This window comes from Protomyctophum bolini, assembly GCF_963924005.1.
Source record: "Protomyctophum bolini genome assembly, chromosome: 12".
In the NCBI taxonomy this organism is placed as follows: Eukaryota; Metazoa; Chordata; class Actinopteri; order Myctophiformes; family Myctophidae; genus Protomyctophum; species Protomyctophum bolini.
Window position 1 is genome coordinate 35,121,304 of NC_137873.1, and position 23,883 is coordinate 35,145,186.

The 23,883-nt window shown below is 46.1% G+C and overlaps 1 protein-coding gene across 5 annotated transcripts in view; it reads left to right on the top strand.

Moving 5' to 3' along the window:
• Positions 1-23,883, top strand: part of mib1 (MIB E3 ubiquitin protein ligase 1) — a 78,253-nt gene that overhangs the window by 26,403 nt on the left and 27,967 nt on the right. For all 5 annotated transcript variants that reach the window (XM_080778773.1, XM_080778772.1, XM_080778770.1 and 2 more), the window contains 4 exons: positions 514-647; positions 2,637-2,744; positions 3,991-4,188; positions 5,908-6,059. In XM_080778773.1, the coding sequence (XP_080634899.1) occupies positions 514-647; positions 2,637-2,744; positions 3,991-4,188; positions 5,908-6,059 (592 nt within the window). The remainder of the gene's footprint in view (positions 1-513; positions 648-2,636; positions 2,745-3,990; positions 4,189-5,907; positions 6,060-23,883) is intronic.

A 23,883-nucleotide genomic window follows, 5' to 3' on the forward strand; every position in this document is an offset into this window, starting at 1 on the left:
CTGCAACGACCGCCACAGAGTCCACCGCGGCTTCATGAACAATGCAACGTTTCCATGTCAGTCGTTCTCCAAACATTTTCATGTCGAGGACCCCCCACATTTATATGTAGTTGGCAGCGCAGCGGCCGAGTGCCGCGCTATACTGAGCTTGTAGATCAGCTATTTATTTTTTTATTGAACATTTGCAACGCAAATCTTTGCTTCTGCGGCTCCCTGGAACAAAATAGTTTGAGATGGGGGCGGCGGTGGCCATTGACATGAAATAGTTTGAGAACCACTGAGACGGAAACGTAGGGTTTTTTTCAGATTTTTTTTTTTTTTAATTGGCCTCAATTGGTCTTATTGGGTTGAATAACGCACAAAAACTTTGGTTTTTGGCTCACTTGTCTGTCTAACATTCTCTCTCTTCTGTCTCCCTTCTGTGCACCTACACACAAATTACCATTCTGATAATGGCTTTCTCCCCATTGTGCGTGCGTGCGTGCGTGCGTGCGTGTGCGTGTGTGTCTGCAGAGCGTCTGTCTCAGCTGCTGAAGAAGCTGTTTGAGACGCAGGAGTCGGGAGACATCAATGAGGAGCTGGTCAAGGCTGCGGCTAATGGAGACCTGGCCAAGGTGGAGGACATCCTCAAACGACCTGATGTGGACGTAAGTGCTGCCTCAAACACACTTTGCTGTTGGGGGGTGGGGGGGGTCTTTTATAATAATGTATGTATTATTGTCTCATTTACCTGTCTGGTGGTGGTGGAGGCTCAGGGCGCCATCCAGTAATTTAATAGGCAAAAGCACCTCATTCTGAAAATCGTTTCACTCGGTCTCTTCCAGCTCAGTTTACACTGAGCTACCATGGCCGGAGCATGCGGCCGTAGCTAGCTAGCTGGCTAGCTAGCTAGCTGGCTAGCTCCTCTCTCAATCAGAAAGGCATTAAGCCGGCGCCCAGCGGAGGCATGGAGGTGCATTGCGGCGCTCCGAGTGTGTCCAGCTGATATCCACTATAGTCCTGCATTGGGCCAGAGGATCTGTCCTGACAAAGGGCTGCTCTGGGGGGGGGGGGGGGGGGTACGCCCATTTGCTGGGAGGCGATACGAGACATATTACTTTTTACTAAGAGTCACTAAGTGTGTCCAATATCCAATACTTTTATTTCTACTCTGCTACATCTCAGAGGCAAATATTGTGCTTTTACTCCACTACATTTATTTAGAAATATATACACTTTAGATACAAGTTAGTTTGATTATTATTATCCACTTCAGCCCTATACACATTTCTGTATCTATTTCTGCTGATCTACAAGAAAGCTTGTAGATCAGCAGTTAATTTGTTAAAATGGGACAATTAGTACTTTTTACTTTTGGTACTTTAAATGTATATTCAGTGATTTCACTTAATTCAAATATCACTTATTTTTTTGTTTTGTTGTGATAATCCTCTCTACTATAGAGTGTGCTGAGTTCCTCCCTGTCCGGTGGCTCTCTATCCTGATTGGCTGAAAGGCTTTGCCACCTAGCCAAAAACGAAACCTAAGGTTTTTATGAGTGAAATCACTGAATATACTTTTAAGTACATTTTGAGGAGTATTTCTATATTGGCAAGTAAAACATTTGAGTACTTTTACCACGTGTGTGTGTGTGTGTTGGCCAGGTGCCCCAGCGCCTTTCAATGGAATGATTTTCTTAAAGCCGAGCACACACCGGGCCAGGCCAGGACAAGAGACGTCTCGAGACTCCCAAAGGAGTCCGCATTAATATTTATGCTCTGAGTTATTGCAGTGCTGCAGTTAGCAATGAAACACACACACACACACACAAACACACACACACACACAGACACACACACACACACACACGCACGCACGCGCCCAGCCACTTACTACGCTGGTGGTGCTCCAGGTGAACAGCTAGTTTTGTGGATCGACATAAAATGCTGCTGCTTCACATCGACAAACACAAGTGCACGAGAGCGCACACGCACGCGCCACACACACACACACACACACACACACACACACACACACACACACACACACACACACACACACACACACACACACACACACACACACACACACACACAGAGATAGACAGACAGACAGACGGGTGCATACGTTGGTTAGACCTCATCATCATTTTTCGACTGCCATCCCCAGTTCCTGCATTAGTCCGACAACACCGTCGCTCGTGACATACGTGGCCGGTTACAACTGACCCGTGGCTCCCGGCATACGCGGCAGCTTAAAACTAACCCTAGTCGGCAGGTTAAAACCAACCCGTGGCTCCCGACGACATGCGTGGCAGGTTAAAACGAACCCGTGGTTTATAGGTTTTGGGTAGGCTGTCGGAATCGTCCCTGTTAGTTAGGGACTGTTGGTACGTCGGAACGAACACGTCATGCGCCCAGAAAGACTCATATTGTGTGTGTGTGTGTGTGTGTGTTGCAAAATTCTGTGCAATATCTTCCACTATCGGTAGCCGCCAAATATGGCGAAGACGCTGTTACCTGTACCCCTGAAGGGTGTGTGGGTATTTGTTTGGGATTTGCTGACTGCATTCTGTACGGCACCTTGTAAATATTTGTGTCCTTGTATTTGTATCTCTTATGTGGACATAAATAAATGATTAAAATGTGTGTGTGCAGGTGAACGGGCAGTGTGCCGGCCACACGGCCATGCAGGCGGCCAGTCAGAACGGACACGTGGACGTGCTCAAGCTGCTGCTCAAACACAGCGTGGACCTGGAGGCTGAGGTATGCACACAGACGGACGGACGCACACAGTCGCTCATAGCAGGGGCTAGCACCGCTCAGAGAAGAGCTTCTGTCTTCCTTCAATGTTCCCACCCGCTCTTATCATCCACCACGCCATTAAATTCTTATTAGTCAGCGGAGATAGTTTGCACCCCCTCTGCACACAGACTACATCTGGGGCTGGAAGCGGTTTTCATATCGTGGAAGTGGAAAATGTGGTTTTTAAAACCCTTTAAGGCCTGGAACGCATCCATCCATGTCACCTTAGCTTTGAACCAAATATTTTAAACTTAACTGTTGAAAAATAGCAGATCTGCAAGCTCATAGCGCAGTACTCTGTGCTGCACCATGAGCTTGTAGATCTGCTATTTTTTTTAACTCGAATTAACTCAAATATTTGCTTGGTCACAGGAACACAATTATTTAAAATACAGATCATTCTGGCAGTTCTTGACATGGAAGGGTTTGAGCACCGCTGAAAACTGACAGAAAACTGTCAGGATTCAGAAGACATTTTGTAGAATCCCAGTTCGAGGAAAATGTCATTCCGGTGTCTTTGTGTGACCCATAGACTGTAAAAGAATATGGACAAAGCGTTCGCCGGGACTGATATGGACGTAAAATGAAGCCAGTCAGTCCTTGTATTGTAAATCGCCATCTTTCTAGATCCGTTTGTGCCCAGCTGGCCATTGGCTGGCCCAGACAACGAGGCGGGACTTCCCCCCCCCTTCTTCTTAGTTGGTTTTTATTTTGACTCGAACGGGGGGTGGCTCCCGTTCATAGACTGTAACGGTAGCCACGCCCCTCAGACTTTATGGTCATTTCTTTAATAAATGGGACCATCATTTTCCAAAAAGAATATTATCACATGAGAAATGAGATTTTAAACTAGTGACTGGAAGCAGAAAGTATTCATGACCATGTTTATTAAGGTAATGCAGTCTTGGTGAAGTTGGGCCCAAATACATGGGCCTTTATGGGGATATGGGTTTTTTTGGGCCCAATGACAGCACCACAACAGGCCATTATATGTCCTTAGTGGCTTCACAAAATATCTGTCTGACTGCCCCCCTGGTGTGACCGTGTCCTCCCCAGGACAAGGACAATGTCATTCTGCCCTGTGTGTGACCGTGTCCTCCCCAGTACAAGGACAATGTCATTCTGGTGTCTATGTGTGTGTGACCGTGTCCTCCCCAGTACAAGGACAATGTCATTCTGGTGTCTTATGTATGTCTGTCCTCCCCAGGACAAGGACGGCGACCGGGCGGTGCACCACGCGGCGTTCGGCGACGAGGGCTCGGTCATCGAGGTGCTGCAGCGGGGCGGGGCCGACCTGAACGCCCGCAACAAGCGCCGGCAGACGCCGCTGCACATCGCCGTCAACAAGGGCCACCTGCAGGTGGTCAAAACGCTGCTGGACCTGGGCTGCCACCCCAGCCTCCAGGTACACAGAGACCCCGTCCCAGCTCTTTAGTTTAGTTTAGTTGAGTTTAACCCATTTAGGCCTGACGTCGAAATAACAAAAAATTAAATCTAAATTTTCTGAAAAATAGCAGACCTACAAGTTCATAGCGCGCCACTCGGTGGCGCGCTATGAACTTGTAGATCTGCTATTTTTCAATAGCTAAATTATAACATAATGTATGTAACCACAAGACAGAAAGCAAGACAAGAAACGAGATTAGTTACATACATGATGTGCCGGAAATGCCAAAAAAAACCCCAAAGGGGCTTATCGAGTGGCCTTCCTATAGAAGCTATACCAATTGAGCTTACCCATTTTGACCTGAGATCAGATTCTTAAAAATGTCTTCTACATCCTGAGAGTTTTCTGAAAAAGCTTATGTTTCTATATGTCGGTCGTTCTTCGATTTTTTTTAAATAGCAGATCTACAAGTTCGTAGCGCGCCACTCGGTGGCACGCTATGAGCTTGTAGATCTGCTATTTTTCAATAGCTAAAGCATAGCATAATGCTAACACCAAAGGGGGTTTCCGGTCAAAATGGGTTAAATAGCAGAATTAAGATAATATTGGTAGGCATGAAGATAGGCCATTGCACCTAATGTTGACACTTTTAAGTTCCACCTTTTTACATAATACAAAAATTATTTATATATATATATATATATATATATATAATATAAAATATCACAGTAGCATATATGAAACGCACAAATGAAAAAGTAGTTAATTTTTTTGTTGTTGAAGGAACTTCAGTAGAAGCACCTCTTTTGGTGTTAGCATCATGTTATGCTTTAGCTATTGAAAAATAGCAGATCTACAAGCTCATCTACGAGCTTGTACAGGTCTGCTATTTTTGAAAAATCGAAGAACGACTGACATGGACACATAGCTTTTTTCAGAAAGGATGTAGAAGACATAGAATCTGTCAAAATGTGGCTAATGGACAGGATACCACTGTGGTCGACCGTCTATCATCATTTCCATGACTGACCTTTATTCTATGCGGTTGTCACTGAGCAGTATGGGTGGGAGGGATGGAGGGCGGTTTTTTCCTTCTTTTTTTATACCACTCGTATAGAAACATAAGGGGTTTTTCCAGAAGATAACTGTCACGATTTTAGAAGACATTGTTGTTTTTGGCAGCAAATTTTGATTTTAGTTTTAGTCATAGTCTTTTGAATAGTTTTAATTTAGTTTCAGTCACATTTTAGTCACCTGGAATGTGTTAGTGTTGGTCTACTTTTAGTCGACTAAACATCATAAGATTTTAGTCGACTAAATCTACGGTTGATTTAGTCGACTAAAATGTATTTTGGCGGGGCTTGATGCCGTCGTAATGACATATTTCCCACCTCCCACTTCCTGAAAATAGCTGATCTACAAGCTCACAACGTGACGCGTTGCGAGCTTGTAGATCGGCTATTTTCAGCATGAAACGAAGTGTAAAATGACGTGTGTCTTATACTCTTGTCCACTAGTCCCTTCCTAACATTTTAGTCTAGTTTTTATGTGTTGACGAAATTGTCAATATATTTAGTCTCAGTTTTAGTCATCATAGCTTAGTCTTCATTTAGTTACAATTTAGTTTTCGCCAGTGAAAAAAGGTAGACGACGAACATTTTTCGTCTTAGTTTTATAGTCGACGAAAACAACACTGGTTGTCAGTCCTAAATGGGTTCATTTATCCCCCCCCCCCAGGACTCTGAGGGTGACACGCCCCTGCACGACGCCATCAGCAAGAAGAGGGACGACATGTTGTCTGTGCTGCTGGAGGCCGGCGCCGACGTCACCATCACCAACAACAACGGCTTCAACGCCCTGCACCATGCCGCACTGCGCGGGAACCCCAGGTAGGAGACAACACAACACGACCTTAACCATAATCACCTCTGACCGTCCGCTTCTATGCAACATCATAATACACGCCGTTTTGTGGAAAGAACTACCAGAGTCGTGGTGGTGGTGTTGTGCTGCTATTGTTGCATGTTGGCTAGCCTGGAACTCACCTATGCTTTTTATGGCATATAGGCATCTCCCGGCAGGATCCGCTGGGAGAAACTATGCGCAGCTGCGCGACATGAGACTAATTACTTAGAGCGACAGAGAGAGAGAGAGAGAGGAGCGTGTGTGTGTGTCAATTTAACAAAGGTGCAGACGATCAGAAATCAGCAGAGAGAGAGCGATGTTTGCGCTGCTCTATGCCGAATTGAAGTGGACTCGGACCCAGACTTTTTTTTCCTTCTCCCTGGAAATGAAAACGTCTGGGTTTCCGAGGCTACATGTTGGCACACTCTGGCTAGTGGCTTACCCTCGTAGTGGGTCTCAATGTTGTCCTTGAGTGAATGGGCCCCCCGGTAACGGCTGTGTAACTCTTTGAGAACGTTCCGGTTCCATTTGTACACTCTCAGAATTCAAATGGTTTGAGACACTAACGCGTGACTCTTTTCTACGTCCGAGCATAGACACGGTAACACCCCCCCCGCCTGCGTCTGAGATCAGATTCTAAAAAATGTCTTCTTTCCATGTCAGTGGTTCTTCGATTTTTCAAAAAATAGCAGACCTACAAGCTCGTAGCGCGCCACTCGGTGGCGCGCTATGAGCTTGTAGATCTGCTATTTTTCAATGGCCGCCGCACCAGACTTTCCTCCCAGGTGGAAGATAACATAGTCTGCCGCAAGGTTACTCCGTTGGTGTGGGAAATAAATAAATAATACAAGTAGGATATAATGCAAGAGGATGACAGCTTGGCACGCTGCGACAGACTGACTGTAACTTTTATTTTTTTGTAGAAGAGGCAAACTAATATTGCTTTATGCCGTTTGCTTTGATAGAATAATTGATTGTGTGTTTTTAAATAAAGTGTGTTGATTGTTGTATAATTTATTTGTACAGTATGTGTAAACTTGAGACATTATTTTACTTTAGTCGTTTAGTGTAAGTTCTCTTTTCCCTTGATTATTTATCTTTTAGTAGTATAGTATTCGTTTAGTTTTTACTATAATTAGATTAATCCGCAATATAATCAACACTTAACAGTTTATTTAGAACACACCCAAATCAAATTATAGCACAACGTACGACGTGTTCAATCAATTATTCAATCGAAGCAAACGGCATAAACAACATTAGTTTGCCTCTTCTAACAAAAACTAAAGTTCACAAGTTAGTTACTTACAAGGCTGCCAAGCTGGCGTGCCAAGCTGACATGATTCTTATAGGACAGTCTGGTGAGACCATGGGGGCAAGACGGGTAGGCCAATCAGAGGCAGGCGGGGGCGTTGCCATGTCTGTGTCGGACGTAGAATAGATTCACGCCTTGGTAAACACCTGTGAAGGACGCAATCATGTCACCCTCCGAGAGTCCTGGGATGCAATACTGTACATCGGTACCATACTCCTTTAATGTCTATACTCATCTAAAAGAGCACCACTGGGTCCCGGGGGACCCATTAATACGTTGAAAACCCATTCACATCACTGGTTCTGTTGGAGTAAGAGAGTTCCTCTGTGCTTTCACTTTCATATGGTGGTTGTAGGAGGGTGTAATGACTTGGATTGGATGGATCCAGACAATGTTGTTGTTTCAGAGCACACTTTAATTACCGGGCTCAGTTGGCCTTGTGGTTAGAGAGAGTGTCCGTGTCCGAACCTGGGACTGGGAGGTCGGGGGTTCCATCCCCGGGCCCGGGGGTCATACCAAAGACTTCTGGGACCCAGTGCCTCCCTGCTTGACACTCACTACTCGGCATCGATGGTTGGATTGGGGGGTATAAGTCCCTGAGACATACTAGCGTCATGTCCAGGGGGTGTACTTGTACGGGGGTGTACTTGTACAACAAGCTGCCTCACGCTACAGAAACAGGAGATGGGCTTTACACACTTAAATTCACAGAACCCCAACTGCTCCTGGTGAGCAAGGTTGGTGCCTTTGCATAGTTGTATATTAGTTGTATTTCACGTTAGTTTATTATTCAGCCTTGGGGGGGGGGGGGGTGTTTGTCAAATCTCTTTACACACACCGAGCCCTGAATCCAAATTAAACTAAAGTCATATTAAACAGACAGAAGATCCCCCAAGTGCCCCACAAAAGCTATCCAGGTACACATTTATCTTTTTATTTATTTTTAGTAGGATATTGCACCGGTAGAGAAAACAAGGAATAACATTTGAAGAGACAAGCAATCGTCAATGTTCAAACGACAACGTGAACGTGCTTTTTAAAATGTTCCTGTTGCTTCGTTTTTTTTCCTTCTTCTTCTGCCATAGCGGCTCACAAAACAAGCGCTAGCATATATACACATGGATAAAAGTTCTCAGTCGCCACGGCTTCGTTTCAGTCATTTGGATCTACAAGCTTGTAGGTATAGCCTCTTAGCAGATCTTCAAGCTCACAGCGCGGCACCGAGTGCCATGCTACGAGCTTGTAGCTCTGCTATTTTTCTGTGGCTCAAATCTTTGCTTCTGGGGAGGTCCCTGGAACAACATGGGGCTCGGTGGCCAATTACATCTCAGCCTCAATCTGCAATTTCTTCAACTGGTTAGCGGAATATGGCTACCAAAACGCCATCGTTTTAAGTGTGTAGGACACACGGCGCTAGTGTGTGTGTGTGTGTGTGTGTGTGTGTGTGTGTGTGTGTGTGTGTGGGTGGCTCCTTTCACGCCGTTTCACAAATGACATATTAGGGCTTGGCCCTATAGCAACCTTTTTTCAGTCGTGAGAGTTTATTTAGCTTTTAACCTGCATTTAAAAGCTAAATACACCACAGACCTGAGGACGATTCTACAAATGCCTTCTAAATCATGACGGTTTTCTGAGAAAAAAAATCCATGTTTCTGTGTCAAGTTTTTCTCAAACCATTTTCATATCCCCCAAAAATATAGCGCGGCACCGTGTAGATATTTTTTTAAAAGCTTGTAGATCTGCTATTTTTCAATAGCTTAAAAAGTATATAACATAATGCTTAAAAAGTATATAACATAATTCTTAATTAAAACCCCAGAAGGGGTTCCCGTCCATCCAGAAAGGCTTAATCCAGACATATCATTGGTTAATTCCTTCTGAGCGTCTATAGCCTGCGGCCACAGTGGAGCGCTAATGCTGTAGCTGCTCAGTCACCCTCTGGACAGAATGACTGACACCGTGTGTGTGTGTGTGTGCGTGTGTGTGTGTTGCATAATAAATCTAAATCAAGAGGGTGTCCAAGGCTGTGTTTTGCTTCGCTGTCCAAACGAGGCCTACCAGGCTAATGCTAATGTCAGTTAGACTATGGCGTCTGTTCGCTGGAATACATTTAATAGTGTGCTGCTGTTTTCACCCAAACACTGTCTATGTTTCTATGTCAGTCGTTCTTCGATTTTTCAAAAATAGCAGACCTACAAGCTCGTAGCGCGCCACTCGGTGGCGCGCTATGAGCTTGTAGATCTGCTATTTTGCGTGGTAGTGGACAGTAGAGAGAATCCAACGACACAATCCAATGGCACAACCATTCACAGCATTTTGCTGCTTAACCCATTCTGACCTGAGATCAGATTCATACGAGGTTTTTCCACTGGACACACACACTGGTCTCCTTAACCCATTTTGACCTGAGATCAGATTCTAAAAATGTCAGTCGTTCTTCGATTTTTCAAAAAGAGCGGACCTACAAGCTTGTAGGTCTGCTATTTTTCAATAGCTAAAGCATAGCATAGTGCTAACACCACAATGGGTTCACGCCCAAAATGGGTTAATTGCTTTACTTTATCATACGCAGCCCAAAAGCACTGTAAATATGTAGCACCCAAAAGCAACATAAATATTCATAGTTTTGTATCATTATGTATGATCTTTCCAGGTTACACGTGGCCGTGGGGCCCCTGAGGAGCTTTCGTTTCAAATCTTGTCGAACAACACACAACACTCGCTTCATTGTCATGTCAGTACCGTACACCCCAATCAGGCTGGGGAAATAATGCACTTCGATTTTAATTACACGCTATAGCAAGAAGTAGAAATTTACGCTCGTCACATCTCTGAGAACGTCAGTGTAGCATTTGAGAAAGAGATCATTGCTTTTTTTAGATTGCAGGACGGCATGTTTTCGCTGTAAGGAAAACATGCTCGACCCTCATTTCTCCCTGATACGGGCTTGTCATTCTGAAAATGAATATGTTAATACGTTTGGTAAAAACCTGAAGACACAATGTATACATTTTCATTTGTGTAAAACAATGCAAACCAAAATGGTCACATTTTGGAGTGACGCAGCGTGTATAAAGATAACGTTTTGGTGGTCAAGGCCTCTAGGGGTCAATGCCAACTAAAATGATCCCAAGGAGGATTAGCACTGACTCCTCATATCTTACATAAAGATGTTGCATTTAGACTCTTAGATTCTCTGGCGTTTCCCCGTTCCCGTTTTGTTCCATTCATTCTGGGCTCGAGCTAGAAGCCTCCAGGCTTCATCTGTCTCTCTGCACCAGATGGTATGGACTCACGTTGACATTATAGGACTACCTGTGAGGTGCCGAAAGCATCTGTCAAATAGTACCTTTTTCTTTTGCAGTACGGTGTACACCTAATAGTCCTTGAAGTTCATTAGTGTATTTTACTGTTAATGCCGGTCTATCGCGTTGCATGTTAGCAGCGAGGCGATGTAGCCTGAAGCGGAGCAAGCCGCCTAGCGCACTCAGTGGTGTAACAGAAGTCTGTCTTGTGTCCTTGTGGCCATGCGGCTATTTCTGTCTCCACCTGGCTGCTGCTGCTCCGCTGGTGGTGATGGAGCTATTCTGGTCTACTCTCGCAATGCACGCGAATATTATAAGGGTTGGCTTATGGAGAGAGAGAGAGACTATACTGTCTGTGTGTGTACTAGTATATCAACCTCTGAAGGTGACGGACATTTGTGTTTTTGAGGGGGGGGGGGGGGTGTCACGGTTATGGGATTGTTTTTTTGTTTTTTTTAGGAAAGTCAACAGCTGCCTTTTTTGACTGAGCTTTTGTGTGCGTGCGTGTGTGTGTGTGTGTGTGTGTGTGTCGCCTCGGACATTCTGCTGGCCTGGCACGAGGCCAAATTAAATTGGGTTCAGAGGTCACCTGCCCACCTCCAGCCTGGGCCGGTCCCATCGTCCCCCCTAAAGCCCCCCCCCCCCCGCCTCCCTTTCCACCAAACCAATACCCTGATAGATGGCCTGTGTTGGGCAATAATCTGCACCGCAATCAGCTCCCCGCGCGTGTGCCTGACATTCTATTTCGAGGACCGTGTGGTGTGCATTGGAGTCATTTTTCATGGTAGCCCTTGCGATAAAGCGTATATATGTTATTTAATTTATATATATATATATATATATATATTCCCTCCCCCATTTATTACATTTTTCCACCCCCTTTAGCTAGCAATAGCATCAAAGGACGGAAGACAAATATTTTCACTTATGTTTTCATATGAATCTTATGCATTTGTGTGCGAGTGCGTGCGTGTGTGTGTGTGTGAGAGTGCGTGTGTGCTCACGTGTAGTGTGCTCACACGCGCGCGCGCGGCGCGCCTGTGTGCCGTCTAGAATTTATTGGAGAATGGAAATATAGGGAGCTGGTCACCCTCAGGACTTTAACAATACATATACCCTCTCTTCACCACCACAGAGTAGTGTACAACATGGCAGTCCTCAGCCCCTGTTATTGACTTGGCAGGTGAAAAGTGCCGAAGTCAGTGTTTTGTTATTATTGCAGGGTTCCCCCGTCGCGTCAGCTGTGAACTCGCTTCAGTCCACGCGGTCTGTCTGTCTGTCTGTCTGTCTGTCTCTGTCCTAAAACCCTTGAAAATCTGTCCCTGGGTTGAAGTGAAAATAGGTTCGCTGTCATGCAGCTTTTTATTTTATATATATATATATATATGTGTGTATATATATATATATATATATATATATATATATATATACATACATACAGAGGCGGTTGTCTCTCGATTGAGGGCTTGAAAGGAAGTCCTGCTGTATTCTTGAAGAGTGCCCTCTGAGACCGTGTCAGCCGGAAGAGGCACTAGTTGGAACCAGTCCTATAGCCACTGAATAGGAATATGAGGTCATTAAAAGGCTTGCGTATAACAAGGTTCACCAACCAACCAACGGGGCCGTGCTTTCACATTGAACTATATGCGATGGTGCGGAATGTCCCGGGTATATATCTATATGCAGTTGTTGTGAGAGGCGAGGCCAAAACACGTCGACGACACATCTCTCCAGTTGTTACGTTGTGACGACGACGAGGCCCAGTTCAATCAGCAATCAGGCTGGCTTGTTTTCTGCCCTGGTGGAAGTATAGCTATCGACGTCAAACACTATAGCAGTTTGTGCAGGGTTTCCTCGAATAGGGGTGAAGTATAGCGAAAAAAGGTTGGCCTGACAATTGGAATGGAATTATTATAGCCTTCTATATCTGATGCTTTATTGTCGCTACACACTTGCCTGTCTTTTGGGCATTGTTGCACATAGGAGTAAAGAGACTCATTATTGCACTGGATGATTGTTATGTCGGGATAATATTCTGGGAACGTTTTGGAAACTCATTGGTAAAAAGATGTGAGGGAACCCTGTGTGTGTGTGTGTGTGTGTGTGTGTGTGTGTGTGTGTGTGTGTGTGTGTAATGTATTTCTGACATTGTGAGAGCATGGGTGGGCCTTCCCTACCAAGCGTGTGTGTGTAAAAAGATGGAGGACACGTTGAGGAGGAGGAGGAGGAGCCCCTCCGTCGGTGACAGATGAGTCTGGCCGCGCGCAACGCACACAGAGTCCCAAAATATACCCAGAGACAAATCAACTCTATCAGCAGGGGGAGTGGGGTGGGGGGGGGGGGGGGGGGGGAGAGGTGCCCGCTGATCTGGGAACCTGAACTATATATCACCCCCTTCATTACTCTCACACACACACACACGGTGCGTTATAAGGCCGCCGTGTAAAATGGCATTCCTCGTAAATTAGGGCCCCCACTGTTAAGTATCACTGTTGTGGGGCTGGTAAATTGAAAAGCACTGCGAAGAACACAATTGAAACGAAGAAACGTGTCGGTCGGTCGGTCCCATAATAATGCTCCATTCTGTGGTCCATACAGTATCATGTGTTTATAGCCACAGCAGCCCCTGCCCTGCCCTGCCTGCAGCCTGGTTCCTCTCTCGTGTCGTCGTCCCCCCGTCCCCCCCCTCAGGCTGCTTGAAGCCAGTAGCTGCTACAGCACAGCTGTAAACAATACGATTAATAGCCCGTGACACATAAACGGGGCCCTACAAACAGGCCCTGCGGCGGTGGTCTGTGTGCCTCGTTTTTTTTCTCCTTAAAAAAAAAAAAAAAAACCTTTAATATAAGACCTATGATTCGGCTTTCTTTTAACGTGCACGGCAATAATTGGGGAGGGTCCTTGCACGGTAATCACTTCACCTGGGGGGCTACTAGTACTGGCAGTGGTGGGGGGAAAAGTACTCCCAATATTTGATGTAAGTGCTGTACTTTGTTAACAACTAGAAGTCATGTACTCCCAAGTAAAATAACAAAAGTATCCGCATCAAAATGTATACTCAAAGTACTAAAAGTAACAGTAGTCTTATTGCAGAATGTCCCACTTTACAAGTCCACGATGCGTACAAAATCTTTTGAAAAAATCTATAAGCTCACAATGCATCGCGATAGCTTGTAGATCTGCTATCTTCAAATGGTCATGTATGTATTGTACATGGGGTTGAAGTGGTTAATGTGTGTTTTCTAATCAACATTTAAATCTCCAAAATCTATTGACCAACGTTTTCTAATTATTGTAGTGGAGTAAAAATAAATAAAACAATAAGTTGGCTCTGAGATGTAGTGGAGTAAAAGTATTGGAAATTTGTAATACTAAAATACAAATACCTCAAAAGTGTACTTAAGTACAGTAATTGAGTAAACTTTACTTTCCACCACTGGTGGGGATGAGGAGGAGGATGAGGAGGAGGAAGAAGGGGGCAAGAGAGAGAGTTGCTGGTCGCGCTCATGTCCTTTTTCGTCATGTTTCTGAAATGCCAACCAACGACAAGTATTCCCCAATCTACAGATTGGCTCAGCCAGAACGAATAGGCAGCGTCGTGTCGTATAATGGTTCTCGTCCTAACGGGGACCATAATTAGACTTAGAACATAGTGTTTTGCGCGGGGGGGGGGGGCTGCGGAGAGACCACTAAGCAGAAACGCACAAATGCGCAATGCATTGTCGCCTTGTTGGCTTGAAAATGTGTTCTTTTTTTTTGTGGCATGCGGCACACAGTGTAAATCAGGCCTCAATGCCATACGTTTTGGTGTTGGTGCATTTATGCTATGCTTTAGCTATTGAGAAATAGCAGATCTACAAGCTCATAGCGCACCACCGAGTGGTGCGCTACGAGCTTGTAGGTCTGCTATTTTTTGAAAAATCGAAGAACGACTGACATAGAAACATAGGCTTTTTCAGAAAACTGTCATGATGTAGAAGGATTTAGAATCTGATCTCAGGTCAGAATGGGTTAAGAGTTTATCGCCCAGTCCACCCCCCCCCCCCCACTCTCTCCTTCTCGGCTCAAGCACGCCACTTGTTTAGATTAGGCTAATCTAAGAAGCCTTCTGATTGGTCTCTGACTGACTAACCAGCAGGCCCCTTTCTGCCTTGTTATACGCCCTGGTTCCTTCAGCTCAATTGAATTTGCTAAAACACTTTTCTTTTTTTTTTTGAAAAAATAAATAAACTAAAAAAACAAACACATGTATGCCCATGCAGTCACCATGCTGCTATACCTGTGATGTTTCCTTTTTTTTAACGACACCAAGTTTAAAATAACTATTTGAATGAGTATCAATACGAAGCAACTGGGAAAAACACCTTATTTCAATGGTAGTGGATGGAGAGAGAGGATTTATTTAAACCTCGAAAAGGCAACCGATGAGAGTCTCTCATTCAATGCATATTGGTAAAAGATGGCCGTTCAGAAATTCCACCCACTAGGATTAATTTCTCCCCCAAAAACCTGTGATAACGATGGAGCGCTTTTAAAGCATTTACAAGCCATTTATACAGTTTTTTTTTAATAAAACGCTCTCACTCTAAACTCAACACATTCTATTTCATAAAGAATTCAGCCTATAGAAGAGAAAGTGATCATCACCGTCACTGAACTATATTAAGGCAAATTGTCTTTGTGTTTTGTATGTGATTCTGTTGTGCCGTTTATAATCACACGCTAAAATAAAACGGAACCGGTCAGTTTGACACCGGCCAAATGTAGGAGAGGGAGAGTTTGGCAGTGTGGCAGGGAGGGAACACAGAGACATGTTTTAGATCTGACTGCCTGTATACTGCGGCAGTGCGCGCACGTGTGTGTGTGCGCGTGTGTGTGTGTGTGCGTGTGTGTGTGTGTGTGTGTGTGTGTGTGTGTGTGTGATTTGTGTGTTTCTCTGCTGGCCGCTCGCTGGTGCATCTGTCTCTCGTCCTTCTCCCCCCTCTGTCGTTGTCCAGTCTCAGAACAGGAGGAGGCTTCCAAGGGGAGGAGACGAGAAGTGTGTGTGTGTGTGTGTGTGTGTGTGTGTGTGTGTGTGTGTGTGTGTGTGTGTGTTGCGTACACTGCAGTTTTCAATCCAAACTTGGATCATTCCCTTTTATAATTTTCTCCCCCTCTTTCCCCTTAATCTTTCTTTAATTTGACCTCAGATATAGACCTTTTTGCTTTTCCCTCGCGGCTTTTGCAACCCCCACTGTTTTATTCCCTCCCCCGTTTTCAGCCAGTGTCCCAAAAGAGAAATTGGGTGTGACCTAACTAGTGAAAATAGCAGATCTACAAGCTCACAACGCGCCGCTTCGCGCCGCGTTGTTGGCTTGTAGATCTGCTATTTTCCCCACGTCTACTTAAAACATTTGTTTGTTCGATTTTTTTTTTCATTTCATGAAAAATGTAGCTTTTACTTGAGAATGTTTTTAATTGGTAATAATTTGAAAAAACGAAACGTATAGGAAACGACAAATAAAGGGACCGCTGGCGTAGTTATTACTCAAGTACTGTACTTACAGTAAGTACAATTCTGAGGTATCTGTACTTTACTTGGGTATTTCCAATACTTTTACTTCTACTCCACTATACAGTATACACCCCAGAGCCGAAAATGTGTACTTTAACTCCACTACAATGATTTGAAAACTTGAGTTACTTGAGATACTTTGGAGATTTCAATTTTGATTGGAAAACGTACACTGACCACTTGAAAAATCGCAGATCTACAAGCTCATTGTGAGCTTGTAGATCGGCTATTTTCAAAGGATTTTTGCCCACATTTAGAACTTCTGAATTCTGCACAATGAGTACTTTTCACTTTTAGCACTTTTTGATGCCGATACTTTTGCACTTTTACCTTGCAGTGTTTGTACTTTTACTCGAGTATTAACATTTGAGTACTTTCCCCCTCACCACTGCTGCTATCGTCCCAGTGACTGTCAGTTCACCGTAGTTTCCGTCTCAGTTCCCCACACACACACGCATGCAAGCGCACACACACACACACACACACACACACACACACACACACACACACACACACACACACACACACACACACACACACACACACACACACACCCCTCTCACCCCCCCCTGCATTCTCATACAGACATGTGAGCATGGCGTGTGGCTGGAAAGCGTACAGCACATACAGTATGTCTCCCCTGCTATTTTTGAAACTGATGTGGTTGGAATATCAAACCCTGTCCCTCAGGGGGTGAGGCGACAACGCTCAGTCAGGGGAAATTATTACAACAAACCCCCGAAAAGACCAGAGAGACTGAAAAGAGAGGGTGTTTGACGACACGAAAGGCTTCACAAACTGTGATCAGTCTTTTATTTAATTTTTTTATTACAAAAAGAAAGAAAGAAAAAGCAGACTGGATTAAACATGGAACATCAACATATTTAGGACTGAGACCAGATTATATACAAACATGTCTTCTAAAAATCACGACAGTTGTTCTAGGAACCCCCACAGAAGATGCAAATGTTTTGAGTTAAAAAGATTTGCACACACATTTTCACGATAAACAAAAAAAAGCAGATATGCAAGCTTGTATAGCAAGGCACAAGCTTGCAGATTTGCTATTTCTCAACAGCTATAAAGTTTACATAAATGGTTAAAAAGTTAAAGGTGACACAGACGTGTTCCAGTCCTTAATGGGGTAAAAATAACATTTTAAAGAGAGAACACACCAGACCAAAGTCCTTGAGAAAAGCCAGTGTCGTCGTCATAGTCATCGTCGTCGTTCGGCAGCTCGACGCGGGACGCCGTGGGTGCGTGTGTGTGTGTGCGCGCGTGTGTCTGTGTGTGTGTGTGTGTGTGTGTGGGCGGAAGAAAGAGGTCGTCTTCAACTCCCACGAAACTGATCTCTCTCCCGTAGCAATCAAAGCATAGCTACAGCTGGTTGAAGGGGACCAAATCCATTCAAGAGGTGATTTGTTCCATTTTACCAGCTTTAGCACAGCATTGTGGAATGGGCTGGCCCTCCTCCTTCTCCTCCTCCGGGTCGGCTCGTGCTTTGCTTATAAGATCCCAACTGGTCTCCGAGTTGTCCAGAGTCAACAACTGTGGGCCGTAGAGAGAGGCAATGGGTCACGCGTCCTCTTCGCCCCTTCGTCCCACCTTTGGGAGGGATTGGGGGGGGGGTGGTGCATGGGTGGTGGGGGTGGCCGCGGTTCGAAAACGGTTCCTGTCCTTTAACTAACATGGGCACAGAGTAGTCCAACGAGAACTCCATCTCACTTTACGGTCCGTCCCACTTTCTGGCTCACTTCATCACTCTCACTTTCGCTCACTCTCTGTGACACACGGGGTTGCACATTTCACGCTGCGCCAGCGCGCGCACATGCGCACGCACAGACACACAGACACACACACACACACACGCACCATCGCCGGCGCACGGCAACCTAGCCACAGTCAATCAACCCCTTTGCTAACTTTCCTCCTATGCCTGCCTTGCTTCCAGCCTTTCTATTCATCTTCGTTGGGATTTCTCTCTCTCTCTCTCTCATTTTTTTTTTACAGTTTATATTCTACACTCTCACTCCCTTCTCATACAAGCGAGAGAGAGAGAGAGAGAGAAAAATTGTTCCCCGCGAAAAGGATAATAACCCATTCTGACCGGGAACCCGTTTTGGTGTTAGCATCATGTTATGCTTTAGCTATTGAAAAACAGCAGATCTACAAGCTCATAGCGCGCCACCGAGTGGCGCGCTACGAGCTTGTAGGTCTGCTATTTTGAAAAATCGAAGAGCGACTGACATTTTTTAAATCTGATCTCAGGTCAGAATGGGTTCATCAGACCAGTGTGTGTCCAGTGGAAACCTCGTATGAATCTGATCTCAGGTCAGAATGGGATAATAATCTGTGGCAGTGCACTTGAGTCAAATGTCCCCGAGTCGTGTAGCAATTACAGGCTGTGACAGATGGGCCCGCCGCAAGAACGCCGCTGCTCAGGTCAGCAAGACGGCAACACACGTGCACACGCACCACACACACACACACACCCACACACACACACACACACACACACACACTGTAATGCCTCTCACTCGCATGCCTAAAGCAGCACTCTGGGGTGTCAATTCACAGCGCTAATTTAGAACGCTCTTTAAATCCCGGAGACTAGATTTCAGATGACACCGCCGAGAATGATGACGGGACACCGTACGGTCGTTCCATTTTTAAAGCGCAGCTACGCGCGGTACACACACACACACACACACACACACACACACACACACACACACACACACACACACACACACACACACGCACACACGCACACACGCGCGCCTTCATTTCCTTCTCTCTGGTGTCATTACTAATGTTTATTTGGACACCATTTTGTACTACAAAAGTCAAATACTCAGTGTCAATGTATCCATTTGTAAGTCCAATGGGTCCATTTGCTGAGGTTTGTATAGCACACCCTCTCCAGAATCTTAACTGTACAACGCGAGCATTTTAATTCCGAGCAAGATTTGATCATTACTATAGGCCTGTGTTTTTTTTAGTATATTAGTTTAGCTCCCTTTCATTCCACCCAAAGGCTGAAGTGAGTGGGGGGGGGGGGGGGGGGGGGGGGGAGGGCGCGGGGGGCCACATTGCGACAGCTGAGGGATAGACGGCGGGGGGCTGCTTGTAGACAGCCTGGAGGTCAACACAGGGCCAGCTCCATATGGCACACACACACACACACACACACCAGAGGGACCGGGGCTATTTGTAACACACACACACAGTCACACACACACCAGCTCAGAGTCAGGTGGCTGGGCAGCCTCACCTCGTCACAGGCCATAACAGGGGCACAAAAAAAGCAGGGGGGGGGGGTGGAGGGCGGGGGGGATCGAGGGCATGACAGGCACCAACCGGAGCATTTGATAATGTCAGCATCTGCTGGTGCGTTTGTCACTCAGACAGCGGGGGCCAAAATGCTATCGAGGGGGGAGCGTGGCCCCGGGGGTTTGTGGAACACTTGTTTTGCACTGGGTCGGGTCCTCCCGCCCCGGCCGGGGGCCCCATTTGTGGGTTGCAGCGGACACATTGTTATATGTTACATATGCGTAACCCCTCGTTTCCTAAATTTGAAATGACATAAACGGAAGAAAGGAAGTATAGTGAATGTAGCCGATCTACACAGCTTGTATATCTACACAGCTTGTAGATCGGCTATTTTCAATAGACGCGCACACACACACACACACACACACACACACACACACACACACAGGAAAGTAAGGCAGGGTTGTCCCCTGTCTCCCCTCCCTTTCTCCTCTTTGACCTTATCAGAAATAGTATTTGTTTTTTTAATTGAAATTTCAATTTGCTTACCACTACTCACTAAGGGTATCCCCCCACCCCCATTATTAAGTTATTATGAACTGCTTTCATCCTAATTGAGTAAGGTTCTATTATGTTGAATTGGCCTTCCAGCTTAGTTTATCCCCCCTAAAAATCTTTTTTTTTATCTTCATGCATCAAATAGGATTTTACTGAAGCAAAAAAAAAAGAAGATGGTGTTGAAAAGGGACTAGCAGGTTACAGACTCCATTTCTCTCTCCTTTCTTTTTTTTCTTCGATTGAAACCTTTCTTTTTTCCCCCCTAAAAACACATTATATTATATTTTACCTCCTCTGCTCAGATGTCAGTGAAACCGGCGTTCAGATTGTCACCGTCTAAAGAATCTCTCCCTCAGCTTTTTACGTCTTCTCTCTCTCATGCACGGCAGAATGGAATAAGTCTCCCCGCGCCACACTGGGCATATTAATCAGTTTCAGAATAGAGTGTGTCATGTTTTTCATTAGAATAGTGCTGTAGCATTGAGGTGGCTGGCGCGCGCACAGTGTGTGTGTGCACGCACAGCACTTTCCCCTATTGCTGCACTGCACTGGAGTAACACCGCCTCCCATCCCAAGACCAGTTTGCCGTTTAGCAAAGCCGTGTGATTAGCAACTGTAGATAAATACCTAACTGATTCAAAACAGTTCAAGCGGGCAGTAAGAAGTAAGTGTTAAGTGGAACTAAAGTTAAATTTTTTAATTGGAGAGAGAGAGAGAGAGAGAGAGGGTGGTGATGCTAGTTTTGCTGCCCCACACATCAATTTGATTTGCCCAAACAGTCTCGTTTGCTTGCGTTAAGAAAAGAAACTCCCCACCTCTCCCCCTCTGTCTCTGTCTCTGTCTCTGTTGCGTGTCCCCTGTGCCTGTTCTGTTCTGTTGCCTTTTTATTTGTTTGAAAACCCTGGTGGACAATTAGAATCAGCTGACGGGGCCGGTATAGTTTTGACCCTGATCCTGCATTGTCACTTTTTTGATGGCCTAATCTGACTGCCATGTGGCCTCAGCCAAAGCATTTGGCAAGCATAGCTAAAACGTCGAACAATGAGAGCCAGGAATCGGAGTGGGAGGGGGGGGGGAGCAGGGGGTGGGTGAGGGGGGGGGCGAGGGAGGGGGAGGATTGTGGGGCAGCCAGGGTGGGGTAAAGGGTTGGGGGGGGGGGGGGGTCACAATGGAGCGCACAGTAGGTTAACACAGCCGGCCATATGATACAGCACCGGGGCAGAGCCCAGTGTTTGGCAGCTATAGCGGCCGCCCAGCCTGTCTGATCTGCCTCCTCAGCAACTCTTTGACGTGCTCTTTCTTTCAAAAGTAAAACATTATAGTACTAATAATAATAATAATAGGTGGCGAGAGTCTGATTCACCTTAACCTCCCATCCTAACCCTCACCGCCTGAGCCATAAGGGCACCATAAGGGAAAAGATTATGGTCTTATAATATGGCCGGGGGGGGGGGGGTTCTTATAGCTCCAGCATACCTCTCTGTGCTTTGCTTAGCTGAAGTTGGGGAGCTATAAGATGCACAGCCAGGGGAGGCCATGCCTTTTTTTTCAACGCAGTAATGCAGTAAAAAAAAAAAAAAAAAGCCCCAACGATGAAAAGAAGGGCCCTGTTCATATGGTGATGTCGCAGGATGATTGTTCTATATAGCACCGCCGCGCGGACGCCATTCAAGCTAAAAGTGGCACGCTACGTTCACACTACAGCCCCCCCCCCCCCCCCCCCCACACACACACACACACACACACACACACACACGACCCCTATCTCCTCTCTATCCTATACCGTTATTAGCCACGGAAGATAGTCTGAACGTCGATTGGATAAGAGGGATTTTTATTGGCCAACTCAGCTAGTTGGAGAAAGCAGTTAAGTTCCCCTACAGCGGTTATTGCTGCAGTGAGCACTGCCCAGAGACAGTATAGCTAATGTATGAGCCATACAGTACACACACACACACACACACACACACACACACACACACACACACACTCATTCTCTCTCATCTCAAACGCCCGCTGTTTCCCCCCCACTCAAAACCATGATCACAGCCACATTAAACAATCTAACACACTGCATGACATTACTGTATATACGTCCTCAGACACCACCAACCAACCAAACCAACAACCCAAGTGTCCCAAACAAACATTCTGACCCGGGGCCATTCGCGACGAGGACTCACCACCCACCCAAGAATACAATACTTCTTTAACATTCCATAGCTGTCATATGTTCATATGGGTATATAAAGAAGTATGTGCTCCGGGAGGCCATTTTCTGTAGAAGACGATATAGCGGCACACATTTCTCTCTCTCTCTCTCTCTCTCTCTCCCATCTTTTCACACACCACAAGGTCAAGGAGGAAGTTATTAGCAGAACATTTGTAGTTTTTTTCTCTTCTTTTTTCCTCACCGTATTCCCCCCCCCCCTTCTCTCTCTCTCTCTCTCTCTCTCTCTCTCTCTCTCGCTCTCTCTCTCTCCCCAGGAAAGGCAGTCAGTCTCATCATGCACCATAAGGTGACTTTGAGCGTAAATTCAGTTCAGCGCTTCAAGCTCAAGGCTTTTCTCTCCCCTCTCTCTCTCTCTCTCTCTCTCTCTCTCTTCACTGGCCATGTAAGGCTAAAAAAGCACCGTGTCCCCCCCCCACCCCCCACCACCCACCCCCCCCCCCCCTCCCATGAATGTATCAGAGGTGTTTGCGGTCCATACCGTTGCTCGACTTGTCCAGTGACCCCCGCTGTCCTCCAGAGGGCTTTGGGGGGAGAAACCATTAGGATCACGGTAGAGAGGGTGGGAGAGAGACATAAGAGCGAGGAATAAGAGCCTCTCTCTCTCTCTCTCATCTCTCTCTCTCACCTCCCTTTTTTCAGCAGTAGAAGGTGGTCCCTTTTTTGTGTGTCTTCCACCAGAAGTGGGGCTTTTGGACGAGGAGAAAAAAGAAGATTAGGAGGAGATGAGAGTAGTTGTGACAGAAGAAGGAAAAAAAACGGCCCACCCCAACAAAAAAAAAGAACTCCTTCACTCTCGTGTCTTCGTCGATGATGTCGCGCGTGGCCCTCCCTCGATCTCTTCCTCGTCTTGTGTGTGCATGTGTGTGTGTGTGTGTGTGTGTGTTGTGTGTGTGTGTGTGTGTGTGTGTGAGGCTCAGTCGCTGACTGTGTCCTGGGAATAAGGGGTGCACCTTCCAGCTCTAATGGTCCTACTGACATACTACACATTCTCACCTCCCACTTTCTCTCTCTCTCTCCCTCTCTCTCTCTCTCTCTGTCTTTCTCTCTAGTCTATTCCCACTATCTCCTTACCCTTTTCCTTTGCCCTCTCCTCTCTCACCTCCCCACGCACATCCCCCCCCCCCCCCCTCCCCTCCTCTCTCTCTGTCTCTGGTGTGTGTGTGTGTGTGTGTGTGTGTGTGTGTGTGTGTGTGTGTGTGTGTGAGCCTATGCGTGTCCCCCATACACTAATGGTGGTGTCGGACGTGGAGCGCTGCCTGCTACTGTGTGCCTGCTGATGTTTGTCAAAACGAGGGTGATCCAAGTGGAACAGGAAACTATTGTGAGCGAGGATTTGGGCTTTGGGGCGGCGGCAGCGGCGGCAGCAGCAGAGCAGGCATAGGTCACATGGAGGGGCCGCTTAATGCCCACTCAGCACTTGTTGGATTGGCCCTGCTGGTGTTGCATGGCTATATGCTAGCCCCTCCTTTCTCTCTCTCTCTCTCTCTCTCTCTTCTCTCTCTGTCTGTCCTTCCCCCCCCCCCCCTATACCCACACACACACGCTCTCACCTCCTGTCCCCCGAAAAAGA